The 24,255-nt window shown below is 41.7% G+C and overlaps 1 protein-coding gene across 2 annotated transcripts in view; it reads right to left on the bottom strand.

The window, feature by feature from the left end:
- The window catches only part of RAB6A (RAB6A, member RAS oncogene family), a 274,025-nt gene that overhangs the window by 95,092 nt on the left and 154,678 nt on the right, over nucleotides 1-24,255 (bottom strand). For both annotated transcript variants that reach the window (XM_029602119.1, XM_029602120.1), the window contains exon 2: nucleotides 15,320-15,378. In XM_029602119.1, the coding sequence (XP_029457979.1) occupies nucleotides 15,320-15,378 (59 nt within the window). The remainder of the gene's footprint in view (nucleotides 1-15,319; nucleotides 15,379-24,255) is intronic.

The following is a 24,255-nucleotide window of genomic DNA, read 5'->3' as shown; positions in this document are numbered from 1 at the left end:
TAAAAAACTAGCAGCGATTCCTGATAATCAGCCCGTAGAAAAAAATTGAAAAACCGGCCCAACACGGCCGATGTTTCTCAATCACTTTGCTTCTTCAGGGGCACATTAAACTTCTTATATATAAAAGGCAGATTGCAAAACATCGGCCTTATTGGCTGGTTTTTCAATTTTTTCTACAGGCTGTTATGAGATATATCTTTGGACTGTGGGATTATAAAATCAAGTTAAAACTTTTTTTTTTTTTTTTTTTTTTTTTTTTTAGACATTATGAAGATGAAAAAATGTTTGTTTTTTCAAAAAAATTAGATTAATGAAGGTGAATGATAGAGACCAGTTGGTTTCTTTGTAGACACAACGTCTGGCTTGCTGACACCTTCAATTAGGTTTTACCACTATTGAACATAGTGAGTTTTTTTTGTTTCCCCCTTTTCTTTGGGATTATTACTCTTTTGGGTACCCGCCTTGACTCCATTTTTATTAGATTTCAATTACCCTAATATTGACTGGGTAAGTGGAACATTAGGGCATGCTAGAGAGAGAAAGTTCCTGGATGGAATAAACGTTTTATGGCGCAATTGGTTCAGGAGCTGACGAGAGAGAGGAAGCGATTTTAGATCTAATTCTCAATGGAGCACAGGATTTGGTGAGAAAGGTAATGGTGGTGGGGCCGCTTGGCAATAGTGATCATAATATAATCAAATTTATGTAAATCCACAGCTATAGTGCCAAACTTTCAAAAGGGAAACTCACAAAATGAGAAAAATAGTTAGAAAAAAACTGATAGTTGCAGCTATGAAGATAAAAAGTGGCAACAGGCGTGGATATCTTAAAAAATACCATCCTAGAAGCACAGACCAGATGTATTCCATGCATTAAGAAAGGTGGAAGACAAAACGATTACTGGCATGGTTAAAAGATGAGGTGAAAGAGGCTATTTTAGCTAAAAGATCTTCATTCAAAAATTGGAAGAAGGATCCATCAGAAGAAAATAGGAAAGTATAAGCATTAGCAAGTTAAATGTAATACATTGATAATACAGGCGAAGAGAGAATTTGAAAAGAAGTTGGCCATGGAGGCAAAAACTCTCAAAAACTTTCTTAAACATGTCCAAAGCAGAAAGCCTGCAAGGGAGTCAGTTGGACCGTTGGATGATCAAGGAGTTGAAGGGGCGCTTAGAGAAGATAAGGCCATCACGGAAAGATTAAATGATTTCTTTGCTTCAGTTTTTACTGAAGAGGATATTGGAAAGATACCTGTTCCGAAGGTGGTTTTCATGGGTGAGGATTCAGATCAATTGAACCAAATCATGGTAGACCTGGAAGATGTGGTAGGCCTGATTGACAAACTGAAGAGTAGTAAATCATCTGAACTAGATGGTATACACCCCAGGGTTTTGAAAGAACTAAAATGAAATTTCAGATCTATTAGTAAAAATTTGTAACCTATCATTAAAATCATCCAATGTACCTGAAGATTGCCAGATAGCCAAAGTAACCCCAATATTTAAAAAGGGATCCAGGAAAATATAGACCGGTGAGCCTGACTTCCGTGCTGGGAAAAATCAGGAAACTGTTAAGAGAATAAAATCACAGAACTTTTAGATAAACATGGTTTGATGGGACACAGCCAGCATTGGATTTACCCAAGGAAAGTCTTGCCTCACAAATCTACATTTTTTTTTTAAGGATTGAATAAACATGTGGACAAAGGTGAATCGGTAGATGTGGTGTATTTGGATTTCCAGAAGGCATATGACAAAGACCCGCATGAGACGCTTCTAAGAAAACTAAAGTCATTGGATAGGAGGTGATGTCCTTATGTGGATTGCAAGTTGGTTAAAAGACAGGAAACAGTAGGATTAAATGGTCAGTTTTCTCAGTGGAAAAAGGTAACAGTGGAGTGCCTCAGGGATTTGTACTTGGACCAGCGCTTTTTAATATATTTATAAATGATCTGGAAAGGGGTACGACTAGTGAGGTGACCAAATTATGCAGAGTAGTTAAATCTCAAGCGGATTGTGATGAATTGCAGGAGGATCTTGCAAGACTGGGCTTCCAAGTGGCAGATGAAATTTAACATGGACAAGTGCAAAGTGATGCATATATGGAAAAATAACCTGCTGTAGTTACATAATGTTAGGTTCTATCTTATGAGTTACCACCCAGGAAAGATCTAAACGTCATAGTGGATAATACAGTGAAATAGTCAGCCCAGTGTGCTCTGGCAATCAAAAAAGCAAACAGAATGTTAGGAATTAAGAAGAGAATGGAAAATAAAACGGAGGATGTCATAATGCCTCTATCGCTCCTTGGTGAGACCGCACCTTGAATACTGTGTGCAGTTCTGATCACCACATCTCAAAAATGATATAGCTGCACTGGAGAAAGTGCAGAGAAGGGTGACCAAAATGATAACGGGCAATGAACGGCTGCCCTCTGAGGAAAGGCTAAAGAAGTTAGGGCTGTTCAGTTTGGAGAAGAGATGACTGAGGGGGCGTATTTTAGAAGTCTACAAAATCATGAAAGGACTTGAACAAGTTAATGTAAATCAGCTATTTACTCTAAGATAATAGGACCAGGGGGCACTCCATGAAGTTAGCAAGTAGCTCATTTAAAACAAATCGAAGAAAATTCTTCCACTCGGTACATAGTTAAGCTCTGGAATTCATTGCCAGAGTATGTAGTTACAGCAGCTAGTGTAGCTGGGTTTTAAAACATTTTGGATAAGTTCCTCCTCCAGAGGGCCTATCCTTCATAAATTTTGTGAAGGAAATGTCTGAATTGGTTCCCTTCCAATTGCAGATTGAACAAGATGACAGACATCAAATGATGGAGCAGGGCTCAATCTTTTCTCCACTTAAAAAGTAGAATTTCTTCTTCCAAAAGGTACAGCGATCCCCATAGGGAAAGCATGTCCTCTATCTGCTGGAGACAGAGAAATACTGAAGGGCTAAGGTCACTGCAGGGGTGTACATAGGATAATGTCAGCTTTGAAACCTGACTCCATCTCCATCTGCTGGCAGGAGAGCATAACCCATTGATCCTGAGTCCATCTGGCTACAATCTAGGAAACATTGTTTGTAATATTACAACCCTCCAATCCTATTCCTACCAATCACAGAATATGACAGCAGGGAAGGACAACTGGCCAATCCGCAGTTTACCCCATCTCTCATTGTCCCTCCTTCCCAATACGGTCTTATTTTGCATACCAATAAATGCTTCTAACCTGACTTGAGTAAACAAGGGGATAAGCACTGTAAGAAGCCTTTACTCCTGGGTAATGCCACAGACCCCAGGTGATCCCCAGTCTCCCCCTCACCTCCTTAACTCTATGGATCCTCTGTTCATATCCAGGGCTTTCTTGTATTCCTTTACCCTTTGTCTCAGCTACCTACACTGTTCCACACCCCACCCTATCCTGAAAAAATATTTCCTGGGGTTGCTCTGAGTATGCTCTATGGAGCTTCATATACAGCGGTCTCTTGATGTAAAGCATTTTTCTCTAAAAAAAAAAAAAAAAGATTTGATTCTTGTGCCTGATTATACCTTTGTGTTATTTGAATGTCTATCATATCCCCATCTCTCCTTTAGTCTCATTCCAAATGGCTTCTGATGCACACCTCACACCATTTTAGCAGCCTCTCTGGGCCTCCAGCCTGTGTAAACCCTTTTGGAAGTACAGCCTCTAGAACTGGGGACAATTCTAGGTAAGGTCTCACCAATGATCTGAACAGGGGCATTATCACCTTTATTTCTGCAGGTTATACCTCTCTATGCACCCTAGAATCCCTCTGGCTCTGGCCACCGAGATCAATTATTAAATCCTATCCTCCAAAGTCAATAAAGAAAGGGTTTCTCACAGTAACCAAAAATGTACAAATTAATGTGATTTTTAGATCAAAATGGAAGCAAAAAAACCCCTCATTAGTATTTATTATGGTTTCTTGCAAAATACACTTTCTGCAGACCTCAAGGACTGGAGTTAGATATCCTGAGTAAGAGCACAAGGTACTCTTGTGCTTGTAAGAGCATCATTTGTACAGTATTTTGATTCCATGTCCTGTGAACCATTCAATATGGGATAAAACTAATAGGAAGTAATAGGAAGGAATAGGAAGGAATGCCTCATATACTAGAAAGACATAGGATGGATAGATGATTTCTGAATGTATAAAAATAGCTTTAAAAAACTCTGCAAACTGATACACAGACCAAATAGTTTATTTTGATCACAGAAAAGTTGAAAGATTCAGCATATGAAAGCTTCTGAAAGACGGAAATAAAGTCCAAATCAAGGAAACATTAAACAAAGAAGCAGTTTCATTTGATAAGCTCTGACATTTTCCTTTTTTTCTCCCAAATTCTGTGCCTTGCTCTATTTTCATTTCATAATCTGTCTCGCTTTATTTAAAAATTTCAATCAAAAAAAGAAAAAGAAAAAAAAAAAAAAAAAGGACAGGACAGCATGGTCTTAAAGCAACATGGGGCCAGAGACTTGCAGAAAAATCTAGGACACATGCTCCATGGAGGACAGAGTAAAGTACCTTGGAAATGCCAGCTGATTAAATAAAGATTTGCACTGACAGGTTGCTCTAATTACAGTGCACACAAAGTGAAGGGGAATGGAGTCTGGAGCTATCCCATGCTGCAGAGACAGAGGAGAGCTCAGTTTTTCTGATTTTAGTCTGTCTACCCTTAAACCTCTCGTCCATAACAGAGCCTAAGATTCCTCCTGCTCATGGTTACACAAATGGAGAAATTACTTACCTGATAATTTTGTTTTTCTTAGTGTAGACAGATGGACTCAGGACCAATGGGTATAGTGTACTCCTGTTAGCAGTTGAGACGGATCAGATTTCAATCTGATCCGTCTCAAACATCTCTTCATGCTATCACCAATCACCATTGGTGATTGGTGATAGCATGAAGAGATGTTTTGTTATATTGACACGAGGAGAGTTTGAAATTAGAAAATGTTGAGTACCGGGGAAGAAACTATGTGAGTTCAGCTCAACCCGTCATAAGGAGAAAATTTGAAAAGCTGTGAATCCCTGGTCAGGAACTTTGTTAAATTACACATTGTTTAGTATTTTCAGTAATTACTACAGATTGGTTTGTGGATACCGATGAATTAGTGGATGATTCAGTACAATGGAGAATTGAGCTCCGTTGTGAGCAGGGATTGAAGGAATGAATTGTGTTTAGATCAATTCTTGAATTGTTTGTACAAAGGATTGAAAGAATGAACTGTGTTAAGATCTACCCCTGAAGAAGCTTAATCGCGAAACAAGGTCCTTGTCGGGGACTGCATACGCAACATTTATTGAACACAGTGGGAGTGCTAACAACTGTTGAGGAATTAAATTAATGTGTTAAAAAGAGATGATATTGTTGGAGTTGTGCAAAATTTATGTTTGAAGGTTTATCCTTGTAATACTCTTGTACTGTATTTTCTTGTCACAAATGCTTATGGGAAATGTGCAATATAATGGGTAATTTTAAGTATGTATGCATGGTGTGAATGAATGGGTTATATGTATTTTATGGGTATGTGTAATGTATATTTATGAATATTTTGGGAATTTTGGGGTATCCGCGGCTTGAAAAAAATTGAAGGAGGGACCCCCTGTGGGGTAAGAAAAGTTGTAGTAATTCAGTGAAGAAAATTCCTGTCAGGAATCTGTGGAGCTCCTTAACCGCGTGACTACTGCTGCGCAGAAGAAAGACTGAAGGGGGACTCCTGCTGGCTGCAGGGTTAGTGCTATGCTGGGCATGCTCAGTAGGGGCCAAAGTTCTAGAAACTTTGACAAAAGTGTTCCGTGATTGGGCTCCATCCTATGATGTCATCCATATGTGAGGACTACCATCCTGCTTGTCCTTTGAGAACTCTTTGTAATCTGATCTCTAGAGGTGTTGTGTTCCATATTGAAGGGCCTGCTAAAGATGATCCAGTATTTACCCTTTTAAATAGTACTAGGGGACACTCCATGAAACTAACTGGTGTCAAATTTAACACAAATTTAAGAAAGTATTTTTTCAGTCAATACATTTATGATGTGGAATGTGTCACCTGAAGATGTGGTCAAAGATAATAGCATAGCTGGGTTTAAAAAGACCTGGACAATTTTCTGGAGGCCAGGTCCATTATCACTTATTAGCTAGACAGGTATGGGGACTGCCACCTCATACATCTGGGAATGAGCAAGAGAGGTGATCTTTCAGATACTTCCCAAATGATCCAGATTGGTCACTGACAAAAAAAAGGATGCTAGCTCCATGGACCTCTGATCTGGCCAATATGGCACTTTTTATATTTTTATGGGTCCTCAAAGGAAATTTGGTCAGATTTAGAAAAATGGTTAAGTTACAAATTTCAACACTGCTATTTATTCATAAGCCTTCACATATGAATAAACCTTTGCCATTCTCTTCCCCAATTTCAAAGGTTTTTATCGTCACAATTTTGTATTTTGATCCAATGAAGTCTACCCACTTCTGGATTATGGCCAACGCAAACTGATCAGAAACCTGTTTTGTCAAGAATCAGCCATGCTAAATTAGCATTAGAGAAAGGGGGGCCTTTTTCCTGTAGGATTTGAGATTAGATAATGAGGCAGCTTTGCTTAGTTGGGTGCATGTGTACTTATGTTTACTCATCCAAAGATCTTGTGGATGGTATGTGCTCCCGTTATTCCTTTTTGAATATTTTGCACTATAGGAATTCTGTAATCCCCAATATTAGATCATAGCACTTGGCTTGCAGTGGTGGTATAAAAGGTAGGGGCATAGGGATCCACATGTATGACTTTTTTTTTTTTTTAAGGGTAGAACAGATTTCATTCCTGTAATTGGTAAATCCCTTTTTCAAAGAGGGGGGGGGGAGAGAGAGTGCACGAATATAGGTCAATTTTTAGCCTTCCCTTCCTTTGATCATTTAAAAGGGCATTGGGGAATTCCAAACTCTCACTCATTCACCTATTTGCAAACTAGGCATCGTGTGTCAATAAAGGTTTACTGCACTAATAGTATACGGCTGACAGGGATAGACATGGATTTGGTAAAACAGGGATGTGTAGGAACAGAATTGCAGTTTGGTATAACAGGAAGAGAGATACAGATATTGATACAGATGTTGCCAAGGTGGTCACCGATTTTGACAGAGGCAATTTTGAAATTCTGTATAGATCTACATTCAATTCCCAATTAAGAGAAATGCAATTTAGCATCTTGCATAGGCTTATGTATCTTGGGAAAGAGGGCGAAATTAAAATTGTGGGATTCAGATATGTCTGAAATGAGCAATGTGTGGGGCCTTTTTTGCATTTGTTCATGGAATGCAATATTTTGATGTTTTCTAATCCCAGATTTTAACTTGTATAAGTAATATAATTGGCAAGCAAATCTCCTGGACATAAACTCTACTTTTGCTAGTGGATGAGTCTGTGCTGCAAGAAGCAAAATTAACAAAAGCAAAGCAGATATTTGTCAGTATTGCAATTTTAATTGCAAAAAAAAAAACTATTCTGAAGTTTTGGATAAAGAGCCCATCTGTTGCTTGTTATGGTATAATTTAATAGGACAGATAGCACATTTTGAGGTACTGCATGTCAAGCTAGAGCTGGGTGATTAAAAAAAAACAAAAAACAGAATAGAATTTAAGTGTATAGGTTGGGTGACCCAGATAATGTGGGAGAAATGAGTGGGATACGATTGTTGATGGATGCATATGGTATATATGCTAGGCATAAGGAAAAAAAAAAGGAGAGCGTATACATGGCTTTAACTATATTATGGCAGTTGTATTTTATATGATTTGCTGGTTTTGTCTTTTTCAATAAAAATAAAAAGTAAACCTGTTTTGTTATACCTATCTCTATAATGGACATAATCTCAAAAGTAATAGCCTGAGTTCTCAGACTCTCTCTCATGGCTTTCAATACCATCTTTATGCTATTCCCAGATTTACTTCTTTACACCTGAAATTTCATCAGGAATCCAGTCCCAAATCTCAGCCTGCTTGTCTGACATTGCTGCCTGGATGTCCCATTGCCATCTTAAACTCAACATAGCCAAGACAGAGCTCCTTATCTTTTACCCCCAAGCCCACTTCCCCTCTCTGCCTCTATTTTTGTGGATTACAATAATCCTTCCAGTCCACTCAGCCCATATCCATGAAGTTATCTTTGACTCCTCACTCATTTATGTATATTCAAAACCCTCTAAAACCTATTTCTTTCTATATAACCTCACCAAAATCTGCCCCTTCCTTTCTGAACACACTACCAGAACCCTTATCCACTCTCTCATCTCCTTAGACTAGTGCAACCTGCTCCTCATATCTCCCAATAAACCATTTCACTCCACTACAATTTAATCAAAATTCTGCTGCATGACTTTTCATCAGTCACTACACTCATATAACCCCTCTTCTCAAGTTACTACATTGGCTCCCTATCCATTCCTGCATACATTTCAAGCTCTTTTTACTCAACTACAAGAGCCTTTCCTCTGCAGCTCCTCACTACCTCTCAGCTCTCTACACCTCTCCTCATGCACTCCTGTTCATCAGGCAAGTCACTCCTACCTATGCCCTTCTCCTTCAATGCCAATTCCTGACTCCATGCTTTCTACTTGGCTGAACCATGTGCTAGGAATAGACTTCCTGAGCTGGTGCATCATGCTCTCTATTGCCTTATTTAAATCTTATCGAAAAACTCACCTTTTTGAGATTGCTTTTAAATCTTAACCACTGATTGCCCCTCTTACAACCTCCATTTTTAACCGTTTTAATAAATGATATTCCAAAGTCTCTTGCCCTGCATGTTTGTCTTAAGACTGTGAGCTTTACCAAGAGGGCTCTCCTTTGTTTTTGTACAGAGCTATGTACATCAAGTAGTGCTATAGAAATGTTAAATAGTATAAAACCGCTATGTTTATAAAGGCCTCAACTTGCAAAAGGAGAACTCAGAATTTCTCTCCAAAAGGTAGACGCATACATAGGCCTGACAGATGTACTGCTATTCCTGCAGATGGAGCTTCTAACCTCAAGAACAATGCTTATATTTAAAAAATCTGCTTAAGAGGGAATTTTTACAATTGGTCATATCAGCACACACAGTGCAAGCTGTGATTTACTGGGCACAGAAACTAGAAACAGAGGCAATAATGGGGGAAAGATTTCCCAGTAAACCACAAAACTATTCCTAATAGCAGTTAAATAATCACAGAAACAGAAATATGTTGCAACTCTCTCAATGACTGAAAAAGCAATTTCCAGCCAATGTATACTAAAGATAATCTTCATATACACCCCTTCCATTGCCCATTTTCACTGACTTATGCTCTTAAAAATATCCCCCCCAAAAAAGTCAGTCATGCTATACAATGTGTCATCTATAGGAAAAATACAATTCCTGTTCCTCCAGAAGAACATTTTCAGAAGTGTAAATGCAAACTATTGCTCCAAAGAATAGAATTTCATACTTGTGTTGGATTTGACTTAGCTGAAGCAACATAATCAAGTGATTTAGGATATTATTAATGGTTTATGAATAGGGTTGCCAACTTTTCCAGAGACTAGGACTGAACCATGTTTGAGAGCACAACACTTGAGGACCAGGGATGGGGGTGGGGTTTGGGGTGTGTTCCCTCCCCTTTGTTTGCATAAATCTGTACACATTTGCATATATTTAAATCCTACTGCTTGGAACCCATATGATGTTAGGCCTGTTCTATAATACATGTTGGATGTTGGCTTGGCCCTCAGAAAGCAATGAATATACTGAATTAAATTACAAAATAACAAATCTCCCATAGCTAAACAGCACTAGCTGCTAGCACTCAAAGAGTAACAACCCTACCTATGAATAAGGCAACACTGCTGATATTACACCAGGCCCTAAAAACACCAATATACCTCCTATTAGAAAGCAGAACAAGTCAGGCTGCTATAGATCCTTACACACTAGCAGAATATCTCACCTTGGCCAAACATGCAGAATACTGAAAGACCCTCACCAAAAACAGAATAGAGAGACCATAAATCATAAACAGAAACATGCAGACAAACTGAAGTGGAAACTGCAAAAATGCAGACTTTTTATGCAGTGCAGAGGAAAAACAGAATACCATTACTCAGAAAACATCAAACAAAATCAGAAAATATAAATCTTAATAGTAAAACCATACAAATAAAATGAATACATATTTCAAAACAACTAATGAATAGAACATTAAAATATAACTTTTTTTGCACTTCCCAAACACGAATAACCCACCACGAACCTTGGAGGGTGCAAGATACAAGTACTTTTTATATAAATAACATTTCAAAACAGCAGACTCATGAAATAGCATTCAATAGATAGAACTAAGGATTAAAACATCTTTTGATTTCCAGCCACCTTGCGATTGTCATGGATTATTGGGGGGAGGGAAGGTGAGGGGGCCACAAACTTTTGCCTCTCTCTTATACACACACATTCATTCACAGACAGATGCACGTGCATGCTTACTCATACTCTCATTCATACACACACATATATCCTCTCTCTCTCTGAGACATTCTCACTCACATATACATGATCTCTTGTTTTCTATGAAATACACACATCTCAGATGCTGACAGATGCTCACATATGGTCTCACTGATGCACATGCTCACCAGTGGCGTAGCCACGGGTGGGCAGGTGCCCACCCAACTTAGACCCAGGCCCACCCAACTGGCACCGGAACTGCAAGGCTGTCGCGGGATCCCATCCCCGCGACAGCGAACAAGAGAACCCACGCCTCGCGCGCCATCACGGCACACATGGGGCAGTGCTGCTGCGGCCGTATGGCCAACCGGTCTTCCTGTTGAGGGGGGGGGGGGAGCGGAAGCACCGCGCGCAGCTTCCGCTTCCTCCCCCCAATGCAGGAAGATCAGCTGCCTCTCCTGCTGCCACCCGTTCTCCTGCTATCTTCGGGCCAAACGGCCCGCCGAACTTCCTGTTTGGGGTTGGGGGAGCGGAAGCGCCGCGCACAGCTTCCGCTTTCTCCCCCAAAGCAGGAAGATCAGCTGCCTCTCCTGCTGCCACCGGCCTCCTGCTATCTTCAGGCGTCGGGCCGTATGGCCCGCCGATCTTCCTGCTTGGGGAGGGGAGGGAGGAAGCGGATGTTGTGTGCTGCACTTCCGCTCCCCCCCCCCCCCCCGACAGGAAGTTCGGCGGGCCGTATGGCCCGACGCCCGAAGATAGCAGGAGGCCGGTGGCAGCAGGAGAGGCAGCTGATCTTCCTGCTTTGGGGGGAGGAAGTGGAAGCTGTGCACGTGCTTGAATGTGTATGTGTGGATGAGAATGGGAGTGTGTGTGGGTGAAAACTGGATCCTGGGTGTGTATGTGGGTGAGAATGGAAGCTTGAATATGTGGGTGAATGGGAGCTCGAATGTGTGTATGTGTGGTTGAGAATGGGAGCCTGGGTTTGTGTGTGGGTGAGAATGGGAGCTTGAATGTGTGTATGTGTGGGTAAGAATGGGAGCCTGGGTTTGTGGGTGGGTGAGAATGGGAGCTTGAATATGTGGATAAGAATGGGTGCTTGAATGTGTGTATGTGTGGGTGAGAATAGGACCTTAAATGTATATATGTATGGATGAGAATGGGAGCTTGAATATGTGTGGGTGAGACTGGGAGCATGGGTTTGTGGGTGAGAATGGGAGTCTGGGTGAGAATGGGTGCCTGGATGTGCGTCTGTGTGTGCATAAGAATATAAGCCTGGGGAGGGGTGAGAAAGTGAGAACTTGTATGTGTGTCTGCAGAGAATGTGAGCTTGTGGGGGGGGGGGGGGGAAGAGAGCATATGAGAGTGAGAGCTTGAGTGTGTGAGAGGGAGTCTGTGAGAAAGCGTGTATATGTGTGTGTGTGTGTGTGTGTGTGTGTGAGGAAGGGAAGAAGACAGTAATAGAAGAAAGACACTGAAAAGGAATTAGGAAATGAGCTATAAGGGAAAAATGGGAAAAAGAGACCAGGACCAACTGATTAGAAAAATACAAAGATCAGACAACAAAGGTAAAAATATATATCTATATTTTGAGATGTTAGCAATTTAAATATAAGCAACACAACCGCTCTCTCAAAATTTATGGACAGGTAGGAGCCGTGTATAAAATCGTAATAATAAGAAGGCTAAAGTACCACAAATCACCGTGAATTATGTTTTTATCATTAAGTAAACCTCATACTTAGGCGTAGATGTGAATGCTATGCTGCATAATTTGGCATTATTTATCAGTAAAAAAAACAACTAGTAGACCTGCATGCCTACAGCCCACCCATGTTAACCTTGTGCCCACCCAAAAAATCAATTCTGGTTACGCCACTGATGCTCACATATGCACTCACAAACGCACATGTTTACATATGCCCTCACGGACACATCCTGTTTTCACTGACATGCTCACATATGCTCAGAAACACATGCTCTCACTGAAACGCAACATACTCACATATGTTCTCAGTGTGATACAAAAGTGGGAAGGACTGTTTCTCCCACTCCCAGAAGCAACAGCATTCTGAAGCAGGACACTGTGGCCACCTCATTGTTTTCTCCCTTTCTATTCAGTACCTGGCAAATCGATAGCTCACTAGAGAGGTGGGCTGCAGACAAAAACATCATGAGGAACAGGGGGAGCAAAACGGCTGCTGTGTTTACATTGCTGTGCTCTGCTCCATTACCACTGACAGAAATCACCAGCAGGCAGCAGCACTGCTGATGCCTTCACTCGCATTCCCCCTTGCATTCCCCCTCACTTACGGCCATAATGACTGCATCCAGTCCCCGGTAGGGCAGCATGGAGCCTGCTGTGGCTCCTGCTGATGCCACTGCTGCAAGTTAAGGTGCCGGGAGGGAAGAAAGGCACATATGGGCAGAGACACATGGGTCAGGACTGTGTCGGAGGTCAGAGGGATGGGTCCCAGGAAACACAACGGAAGCCGATCTACGGTAATTTGTATATTGCCATATGAGACATATACAGTGGACCTTAGAATTCCAATGGAATCAATCCACTCAGGAACTTGGGGAATGCATCTCTATCACAAAAGCTCTGAGCCTCCCTGTCTTGGTGACTTTTACATTGCAATTTGGCCAAGGGTATGCCTTTTCAAATTCATCCTCATTTAATTGGCAGGGATAACAGTGATGTCCCAAATTGTGTCTAGCAGAGCCCCTATGAACTCTACTTAAGATGTGACTTAGTTTGAAATTCGAATAATTTATGACCAACCCTATAAAGCCAACACCTGGATTATAATTAACAAGGATCTCTCCATCTATTTAAATACTGTCCTTGATTAGTCAATTGTCCAGGTAGGGAAACGCGTGAATCCCCCAATTTGAATCAAAATATAGCAACTGCAGCAAGATATTTTGTGAACACTCATGGGGTTGATTCCAGGTGTTGTACATGAGGTGACCTTAATCAGCTCATTGTCCAAATAGGGAAATATGTTTCCCAGTTTACACAGAAATGATATGACAGCAAGATATTTTGTAAGTACTCAAAGAATCGATGCCAGATCAAAAAGGCAGCACATGGTACTGGAGGTGGTGTTTCCCTGACTCATATCTAAGATACATCCTGTGATTGGTATGGACCTCTATATCTAAATAAGTTTCTTTCAAATTCAAAGATCATAGTCTGTCTCCTTTGCTCAACAGGGGTATTAAGGAGCCCAGGGCATCCATCTTGAACATCTGGGTCATGAGATATTTATTCAAGATCCATGAGGCTAGACAGACAAGTATGCCCCTGTCTTTTTGGAGACAAGGAAGCACCTGGAACAAAACCCCTGCTCACTCTCCTGAAATGTACATTTGACTGCTTTGACCTCTGAGGAGTAGGAGATCTCAAAGTAGAGCAGGTCCTGATGTATGTTGAGAGAGTCAAATGTTCTCCTGGGTGGGCAATTTAGAGGGAATTGTAACAGGCGTAATCTGCAGCCCTGTGAAATTACCTGAAGGACCCAGCTGTTGAAGATACTAGGCCAATATTGAGCACAGAAACAACCCCCCAACTAAAGGAAATTATTTCTGAACAAAGATAGCGTGTAAATTTTCTCTCCCCCACTTTCCAAATAGGTCTTATCCCTCTTTCCTTTGGATAAACTGAGCAAACTTCTCTCCTCCCCCAAACATTAGGTTTCCTCCTGGGTCAGGGACAGCAAGACTTGCAACAATGTCAAATAGCTTCAACGCCTCCAAAAAAAAAAAAAAAAGTGGCAGCAGCAGGCTCTGGTATAATCTCTCTCACTCTTGCATTCACTGGGGTTGAAATCACAAAGAGCTCAGGTGCAGGTCAGGTGATCCCCTCACCTAACCTTTTTCAATGCAGTTATCCTTCATGTAGCTCACAATCACTTATCAGCTCCAGGTAGTTAACAAAGATGAACTTGTTTTTAACATTACAGACAATTACCCCTCTAAGGCAATTATAATCACCACCACCAGTTTCCCCAATCACAGCCAGACGCACCTTTACCTTGGAAATAAAAGTATTAACTGGGAGAAGTACTCCCAATCCAAAAGCAAAGGAAGATTTCATGCCAAAATTTCAATGTAATAAAGGGCTCAACAAATCCCAGTTGCCCGGTTGCCATGGTGACCAGAAATATTGCCACAGGGTCAATGGAATAGCTATTCGCTTCCAGTCGGCCCTGCACAGCTCAGTGAGTTAGAGCAGTGGGTTGCCAAAATTCTCATACTGGTACCGCAGTCTCGTAAGTCCTGAGACCAGCACAGGAGTTCAGGCTCCACTTGGCTCAATTTTGAGCTCTGCCGTGCAGGTCCCGAATGAAAGGAAACAGCGGCTCCTGTGGTGTTGGTTGGGTAATGGTAGCCAGGACGGAGTCTGAGAAAGCTGCTGGTTAAAGCTATGGGTGACTGACAACTGCCCAGCTGGGGAAGAAGGGACGGCTGACTTGGGGAATGTAGGACTGAGACTGCTGGTAGTGAAGGGATGTTGAGAGAAACACTGCTGGGGTAAAATCATATTTAATCAAGATAAAAATAAAGGGGCGACTGGTGAGGATGGGGGGGGGGGGGGGGGGACGGGGACATGTATTAAAGTTTACATTTACTACCCCCACCCCAGGCAGAGAACAGGAAGGCAGCCTTAGTAAATCAGCTACTGTAGACCTTGGAAAAGGGAATCCCCCAACCCGCTGGCTCCTAAATAGAGAGAAAATTTGTCAAGACCTGTTATATCTGTTTTCAACTGCATCGGCCTCAACAACAACAAAAACAAGCTTTAAATGCACAACTTATTTTTAGGTATTTTATTTTTACCTGGTAGGTGTTGTCGAAACTGTCATACATGAACCTGGTGATCAAAGATGTCTTCCCAACTAGAAGAAAATACACAGAAAAGAGATTTAGCCAAAGACAACCTTAAAATTTGTCAGAACTCATTTCTGAGCACATAATTATTCCCCTCAAGGTACTAGGAAGTAATCAGTGATGTAAGCTGCAAAGTTGATATATTATAAATAATACATACATACCAATGCACACTTACAACACAAAATCTCAACTCAACCATTAGTAATAACATCACAATTGCTTTAAAACAGCTCGAAACTAGCAAAAAACAAGTCCCATAAATAAGCTATTCCAGAGGTAGAGGAATTAAAGGAATGTTTATTCAAAAAGCAACTGCACGACTCACAAACAGCTGGAAAGACATCTCCATTCACAAAGTGTACTATGCTAGGCTAACAATTTATTTATTTATTTAACATTTCTTTTATACCGATATCCGTTCACACATCGTATCGGTTCACAGTGAACAAAAAACCATTGGGCAGTGCCCGTACATATAACAGATAACATAATATAATATGATGAACTAGGCAACATATAAATAATTTTTTGGGAGGAGCCCTTACATATAACAGGCATCAATGGGTAGATGCTATGGAATATAACTAACTATATACATGATAGTGCAAAGTACAAAGTACATAACTCAGATAAGCACTTTCAATTGCCAATTTTATACTGGGAAAATAGAATGACAGTTTAAACCCCCCCCCAAAAAAAACACAATGTCACTGCAATGGCCTGCAATGTTTTCTTTCCTGCTAGTGGGAAAAATGGCTTGCAGTGATTGTATACGGCTGGAGTGATAGTATGGACTAAAATATCTATTCCTTTGCTTCCCCAAATGAAAATAAGGGAGAAGTAGAAGAGGCTAGCAATAGGATAGGGAGTGGTCTAGAGTTAAGAGAAATGGACTGAGAACTAGGGAAAGCATGTTTGCTTACCTGTAAATAGGGTTCTCTATAAACAGCAGGATGAATCAGTCATTATGCATGGGTGACCATCCAAAAGCACCAACATGGACCCAGCTCTCAGAGCTCAGTAAAGACTAAGCATGTTTGGGAGTTTGTTACTTGCATCCTGCCTCATGAGCTTTTCAGTTTTTTCCACAGCTTAAGCTTTGGCTAAGTAATTGACTCTCCTGGAAGGCAGGAGGGTATTAAGAATTGCCAACTCATTCTGTCTACAGAGAACCCTGTTTACAGGTAAGCAAATTTGCTTCCGTCAACAGGCATGAATTAGCCATTACGCATGGGGAGTTTCAAGCTAGAGGGTTGCACTGTGAAAGCACGTAAAGACAACCCAGTCTCAGTCTCGACAGATGGACAGTGTACTACTGGGTGGACAGGCTGTGCAGAACTGCTTGTCCAAAGGTAATGACTCCTTAAGGCATCTTGTGCAGATAGTGGGACATGAAGATGTGCACAGATGACCAAGTAGCAACTTTACAAAATGTCTTCAACAGAAGTGGCCCTGAGATTAGCCACTTAACGAGCCACTTGATGAGCTTTGACAGTGTCTTTACTCTGTAAATCAGCCAGATCAGAACCATGCACTATATATTTGTATAAAAAACATCTGTAGCGAGCTTATACCATTCGCTAGCTAACCGGACAGAGTTTATTTGGCAACTGCCCTTCCCAATCTATTGGTATCAAAGGATAAGAACAGGTAACAAGCTTGATGGTGAGGTTGAAACCTTTTAGAAATACACCAGGACTCACAGTCCAAGGAGTGAAGAGCCTGTTCTTTATTCACATGTGATCTTGGAAAGAATGTAGGTATCACGATTGCTTACTGTATTTTTATTTAATTTACTCTATGTAGCATATTTGTTATATTACTCCAAGAACATGCCATACTGGGTCAGACCAAGGGTCCATCAAGCCCAGCATCCTGTTTCCAACAGTGGCCAATCCAGGCCATAAGAACCTGGCAAGTACCCAAAAGCTAAGTCTAGTCCATGTTACCATTGCTAATGGCAGTGGCTATTCTCTAAGTGAACTTAATAGCAGGTAATGGACTTCTCCTCCAAGAACTTATCCAATCCTTTTTTAAACACAGCTACACTAACTGCACTAACCACATCCTCTGGCAACAAATTCCAGAATTTAATTGTGCGTTGAGTAAAAAAGAACTTTCTCAGATTAGTTTTAAATGATTAGCCAAAACAGATGATTAGCCAAAACAGAAATCCTTATCTCCCCCGACCGTTCAACCAGCCACGATCAGACAGTCTCAATCCCTCAGACCACTCAAGTTAGAGATTTAGGAGTCATCCTCGATAACCATTTGAACCTAAAGAAATCAATCAACAATATTACTAAGGACTGTTTCTACAAGCTTCAAGTTCTGAAAAGACTCAAACCCCTTCTTCATCTCCAGGACTTCAGAACTGTCCTCCAGTCAACACTGTTCTCCAAAACTGACTATTGTAACACTCTCCTCTTAGGCCTCCCGATTTCTGCCACCAAACCACTACAAATGCTCCAGAACTCAGCAGCCAGGACCTTAACCAACACCAACCGGAGAACTCATATCACTCCTATACTTAGAAACCTACACTGGCTGCCTATAAAATACAGAATCTTGCACAAAGCACTCACCATAATCCACAAATCCATCCACAACCAACTACCTCTAGACCTTCAGTTCCCATTCAAACTATACTCATCTGCAAGACCCATCAGAGAGGCACACAAAGGAACCCTTCAAGTCCCCCCAACTAAATCCACACGTCTTACCTCCAAAGAACGAGCATTCTCCGCAGCGGGCCCCATCATCTGGAACAACCTGCCGACTGATCTAAGATTGGAACCCTGCCTGCTAACCTTCCGAAAAAAACTCAAGACTTGGCTTTTCCTCCAAGCCTTCCCTTAAGTTCTAACACTTCAACAGTACTCTCGCTCAGTCTCAGCCCAATTGGCTAAATGCCCGGTTCAGCCACAGTATAGACATACGTTCTCATCCTCTAGTTTCTGCTGTCCTTTTATTTCCAGGCTACTCTAGCCCCCAAGTTCTTTCTCCGTTATTTGTAACTGCGCTTCGGTCTTCCTGTTATATGGCTATGTTTAGTTAATCCCTCAGTTCCATGTAAACCGGTCTGATATGAAGCTTGTCATGGAGTTCGGTATAGAAAAATGTTAAATAAATAAATGTGCCCCATGCTAACTTCATGGAGTGCCCCCTAGTCTATTATCCGAAAGAGTAAATAACCGATTCACATCTACCTGTTCTAGACCTCTCATAATTTTAAACATCTCTATCATATCCCCCCTCAGCCGTCTCTTCTCCAAGCTGAAAAGTCCTAACCTCTTTAGTCTTTCCTCATAGGGGAGCTGTTCCATCCCCTTTATCATTTTGGTTGCCCTTCTCTGTACCTTCTCCATCACAATTATATCTTTTTTGAGATGCGGCGACCAGATGAGATGCGGAGACCAGAATTGTACACAGAATTTTGCTTGATATTGTACATGTTTGCAAATTATAAAAATAAAAAAAATAAGAAAAAGAATGTAGGCAGCACTATAGCTTGATTAACATGGAATGCATTTACCACTGTTGGAAGAAACTTGGGACGAGTACATAGGACCACCCTTTTGTGAAAAAACTGAATGTGAAACCAGAGCCTGCAACTCACTCACTCTTCATGCTGAAGAAAATACTTTCCAAGTGAGAAACTTCAAATCCATCAAATCAAGTAGTTTGAAAGGAGACTTCATGAGTTAAGCTAGGATTACATTAAGGTTTACTGACTGGAGGTCGGGAATACCCCAGTCCTTTAATGAATTTGGATACTAAAAGGGTGGAGAAAGATCAGAACCCTTTCCACCTGTAGAGATACCATAATGGTGCTGATATGAACCTTGACTGAAGTGCTAAAGCCCTAAAACAAGAGGAAGAATAGATACTGAAACAAGTCCCTCGGGTCACAGGAGGAGGGAGACAGATGACCAATCCCACACCAAATCTAGAACCTCTTCCACTTGGATCTTCTGGTTGAGAGCTTTCTAGACGAAATCAGCTCATTCTCTACTTCCCACAGAAAGCGTAAAAAGGCAACTAGTGAGCTAAAAACATGGCTATTTAGAGCTGCTTTTAAAACAGGCAAGATTACGTTATTTAAAGGAAAGAGATAAGAGCAGAATTTGTTTTTGATATTTATGTACTTGTATTGTTTTTAATTATATGAATGTTTTTAAAATTGTGAACCACCACGACTATTTTATATAGAGTGATGGTATATAAAAATTAAAAAAAAATCAGAGGAATCTGTGGGTAAGCACAAAGCAGACAGATGCTCCCAGTTTTTTTTTTTCTTTTTGAGATTTGTGTCACCTATACACAAGCTCTAGGTGATCTACATTAACATACATAAAACAAAAATATATTAAGCACAGCTGCCTTCATTAAGTAAAATTACAGCATCATTTAAATATCAAAGGCCTGAAGGAAAAAGTGGGTTACAACTTTTTTAAAGTTTTCATGTACTCTGTAGATCTTAAGATCAATGCTATGGAGTTCCAAAGAAATGTCTTGCACATGATTAAGCCAAGTGAACCTGCTGCACCAATATGTCCAACAGGCTTGTTTGAGAGGAACAGAGTTCATGACCAGGGTTATAGATACTGAATAATTGATTTATCCATAGGAGAGAATACGTTTAACATCTTATGGATCAACAACAGTTTTGAATTGGATTCTCTCCTCAATAGGAAGCTAGTGAAGCTCATCACAGGAGAAATGTGAGCTTTTTGATTTAACCCAGAAATCAGACTAACGGTGGAGTTCTGGTGGACCTGTACAGCAGGGGTGGCCAACCTGTGGCTTGGGAGCCTCATATGGCTTTCACGTGAAAAGTGTGGCTTTTGCCCTCCTGGCAACTGAGTATCACTGCAGTACACACAACAGAACAGAGCCATTCTGCCCCAGGTTCCCCTGCCTCTCCTAACACAACAGTGAGGCTGGTTGCTGCAGAACAAGAAGGGAGATGTTGGAGCAGGAATCAGAGGGTTTTCTCTGCTTATCCCTGCTCTAAGGCTTACTCCCCCCTTCACTCCCATCCCCCACCCACCTCATTTGCAATCAGCAACAGAGGACGACAGGAGTGGGTGAGGTTGGAGCTGACAGGAGAGCAAAGGAAAAAAAAAACAGTCAGCTCCCTGCTCCAGACCCTCCCCCCCACCTGCTGCTTGAAGTAGAGGGCTCTTCTCTTATCTGCTGTCTGGAGGGGAAGGGCTAGAGGGGGTACACAGCTGAAGACTCAGTAGCTCACTATGCTCCCATGACTTAGGATCTGGCTGACAGCAGAGGAGAGGAGGCAATCTCCCAAAGCTCCAGTCAAACCAGAATTTGTGGCAAGGGAAAGGTGGTGAATACTGAAAGGGGTGAGGAGAGAAGGGGGTGAATGTAATTAATACTTGGGGATCAGTGCACGAAGTGAATGCTTGAAGGAGAAGCGGTGCAAGAGGGGATGAATACTTCTGAGGGCAGTGACATGAAAAAGGGTGAATGTTGCAAGAATTCAGCGGGTGTGGGGGAACCACAATTAGGAGCTTATGCTGTGGGGAAGATGGGGATAAATGTTTCCCTCCCCATCTCCCTGAATTCAGCAATGAAATTAGACGGTCTGCCATCGTATTCCTCCTCAAAGTCCATGCTGCCGCATGTGCAACAGTTGTGAGGGGATCAGAGCTTGGTTGGGGGAAGTAGAGGGAGAAAGAGGGCCAGGATAGGGTATTGTATGAGATCCATGGGGAGGGAATGGATGTGGCATAAGAGAGCCAAGGATGGGTGTAGAAAGGGTTCAAAAGAAAGGGAAAAGCCAGTAGAAGGGTGTGAGAAAGCCAGGGGGGAGGTATGAGTGCAAGAAAGTTAGCAGCTGTAATGGGATAAGGGGAAAACAGAAATGGGTGTAGCAGAGACGGTGATGAGGATGTGAATGTGAGAGCAAGAGGGGTGAAAGGGGAGGATGAGGATAGGTGACAATCATAGGTAACTGAAAGTGGAAGGGATAGTGAGAGAACGATAGGGGGGGAGAAAGGGAAAGGCGGCAACAGAGCCAGAAGGGGTAATGGGATGGGGGAGGAATGGAAGCTAGATGTGTGATGGGGTGGAGGGGTGAGTTAGGAATGGTGTTTGGAGGGGAAGCGTTTCAGAGAGGCATATGGGGGATGCAATGCAAAAGCAGTTGAATGCTTCTAGGGAAAGTGACTTGAAAAGGGGTGAATTTTGGGGGAGATGAGGTAGATGTGTGAAAGCCAGAAGGCGTAATGGAGGAGGGTGTATGCAAGAGCCAGATAATGCACTGGAGGGGAGGAGTCAGAAGAAAAGCAAGAGAGGAAGAGTAGGGGCAGGGTGAGGAGAGGGGAGAGAGTAGCACAAGGAGTGGGGAGGGAGGTGTTAATGTTGGAGCCACTAAGCCCTGTTATTTTCTCGTGGTATGTTATGCTGAGAGTGTGTGATGGAAATAAGAGAGAAAGACAGACAGGCAGAGCACAGGGAGAGATGGCGAAGATGCTGGTCAGTGGCAGGTGGAGACAGGGTGGGAAGACTGAACATGAGCCTGGTGTGACTGAGAAATTGGGGGGACAGGATGTGGTGGGTAATAGAGAGAATGGTAGGAATAGGATGAGAGGACAGAAAGATTTGGGGGGACAGGGTGGACAGATTTTAAAAAACCTGTGGGAGGAATAAGATTAATGGGAAAAGAATAAAACTCAAGACTGGTGGGGATAGATTTGGGGGATTGAGAAACACTACTGGGAACATAGTGGAACAGAGACTGTGGGGACAGGGTGAGCAGTTTGAGAGGGGGGAGAGAACTGTTTGAAAATGGGCCTCCTCCCCCCCCACCTTTTGAAAACATGAGGCTCTTTGGTTTTGTGCAAATTTATTGGCTCTTGGCAAATGAAAGGTTGGCCACCCCTGCTATAGAGTATGCAACACATACTTTCAAAGCAAAGTGTTGCAATAATCAGTTTAGCAAAAAAGCATCAGGAATTGATCTGCAGCTGCTCAAATACATGGAGCAGAATTTTTATTTTTTTTTTTTACTTTTCTGTTGACTTCTTAGGTGAACAAGTCAATCACTGGCTTTCTCCTGTGACTGAACAAGTCATTCATGACTCTGTCAAGGTCCACTCATGCAGCTGCAAAATACATTGCTGAGGCAGACTGAGAACGTATTCTGGATTACCAGAAAGTAAGGTCATCTAGACATTGGGACTGCGATATCTTGCCCATGACCAGATTCAGTTGGCCTCCTGGCAGAAGGCGTACAAGCCCATACCTCCCTGCTTGTTTATACACAGCATGGCCACCTGCTTGTCTACATTAAGATTCACTTTCCCAAAAGGAGATGAGTGAAAGCTCTCCTTAGGTTCACCCCACATTAGTATGCACACCTCTTCCCCAAGGAACATGCATAGGAATACCCACCCTTAGAACATCTGGATTTATTCACCACTAAAGTGATGCTCTCATCCTGGATATTTGGTGCAATAATGGTGAATAGAGCTAACTTCATTAGCTTCAGAGACCCTACAGAAGGCTCCACATGTGCAGAAGTCAAATCTACCACATATAATGCAGCTGTGATGTGACTGAAGAACCAGATCCGCTGATCTGTTGAAGAAAGGTCTTTACCAGGCCCATCAGCAATGGGAAAGCGATGAGGAGAAATGCATTTTTCTGAGGTGAGTATTCAGGGTCCTATGAACTGAATTCTTTTAGACAGATCCAGGTTTGACTTGGCAAAGATGACCAGGAAGCTCAGGAACTGGAGTGGCTGTATGGACTGAGACTCCAGAACTCTTATCAGAGATGAAAGTATTCCCAACCAATCACCCTGGTATGGGAATACGTAATCTCCCTGCTGCCAAAGATGTGCTGCTACTCCCGTAAAGCATTCCGTGAACATCCTTGGGGCTGCAGAGGGGCCAAAAGAGAGCACCTTGTATTGATAGCACATGCCTAAGCAGTTTTTGGATTAAGAGCACACAACCAGTCCTTAAGTTGAAAGAAAAGTAGAATCATCTGGAGAAGTTCATCTTCAATCGCTCCTGAACCAGCAGCTTGCTCAGTCTTTGCACATCTAATATAGGTCTAAATCCCTGTTTTCTCAGGGATTAGGAAATAGACCTATTTCTTCACTTCCTGTAATAGCTAAACTGATTGAAGGGATTGTCTTAAAACAACTGACAGATTTCTTAGAGCAGAAATGAGGTTTTGAGTCCTCTTCAATTTGGATTCCAGCGTGGTCTTAGCACTGAACTATTCTTAATTTCTTTGGTTGACTATTAAACGGAGTCTTGATAGTAGCCAACAGTTTCTGTTGGTTTCACTTGATATAATCTCTGCTTTTGATTCTGTTGACCACCAAATTCTGTTATATCGTCTTCAGGAATGTGGTGTCTCGGGAACCGTGTTTAAGTGGTTTGAGAGTTATTTAACAGAGCGTTCTCTCAAATCATTTACTTTAATAACTCCTGTTCTTCATCCCAACATGTGAAGACTGGGGTGCCGCAGGGTTCTTCCTTTTCGGCAATGTTGTTTAATATCTATCTTGCCCCCATTGCCAAATTGTTGGCTATCATTACAGATGGTTTTAAGATCTACGCAGATGATATTCAGTTTTATATAAAAGTTCAAAAATCATGGCAAGAAACAGTCTACTCTTTATCATTATGTATAGATTCCATCAGACGATGGTTGAGACACAACAAACTTGTTAAATACAAGTAAGACTTTGGTGTTAATTCATCAACCTCATTCGATAACCTTACAGGATACAATTTCTATAGACAATTTCTCATTCTCTCTTTTTAAACCTATTAAGAGTTTGGGCATTGTGTTTGATTCTACTTTATCCTTTAAACCTCAAATTAGGTCGCTCATCAAAA

Source organism: Rhinatrema bivittatum, chromosome 5, assembly GCF_901001135.1.
Source record: "Rhinatrema bivittatum chromosome 5, aRhiBiv1.1, whole genome shotgun sequence".
Lineage (NCBI taxonomy): Eukaryota > Metazoa > Chordata > Amphibia > Gymnophiona > Rhinatrematidae > Rhinatrema > Rhinatrema bivittatum.
Note: the sequence above shows the minus strand (reverse complement) of the source record. Positions and strands in the feature narration are given on the sequence as shown.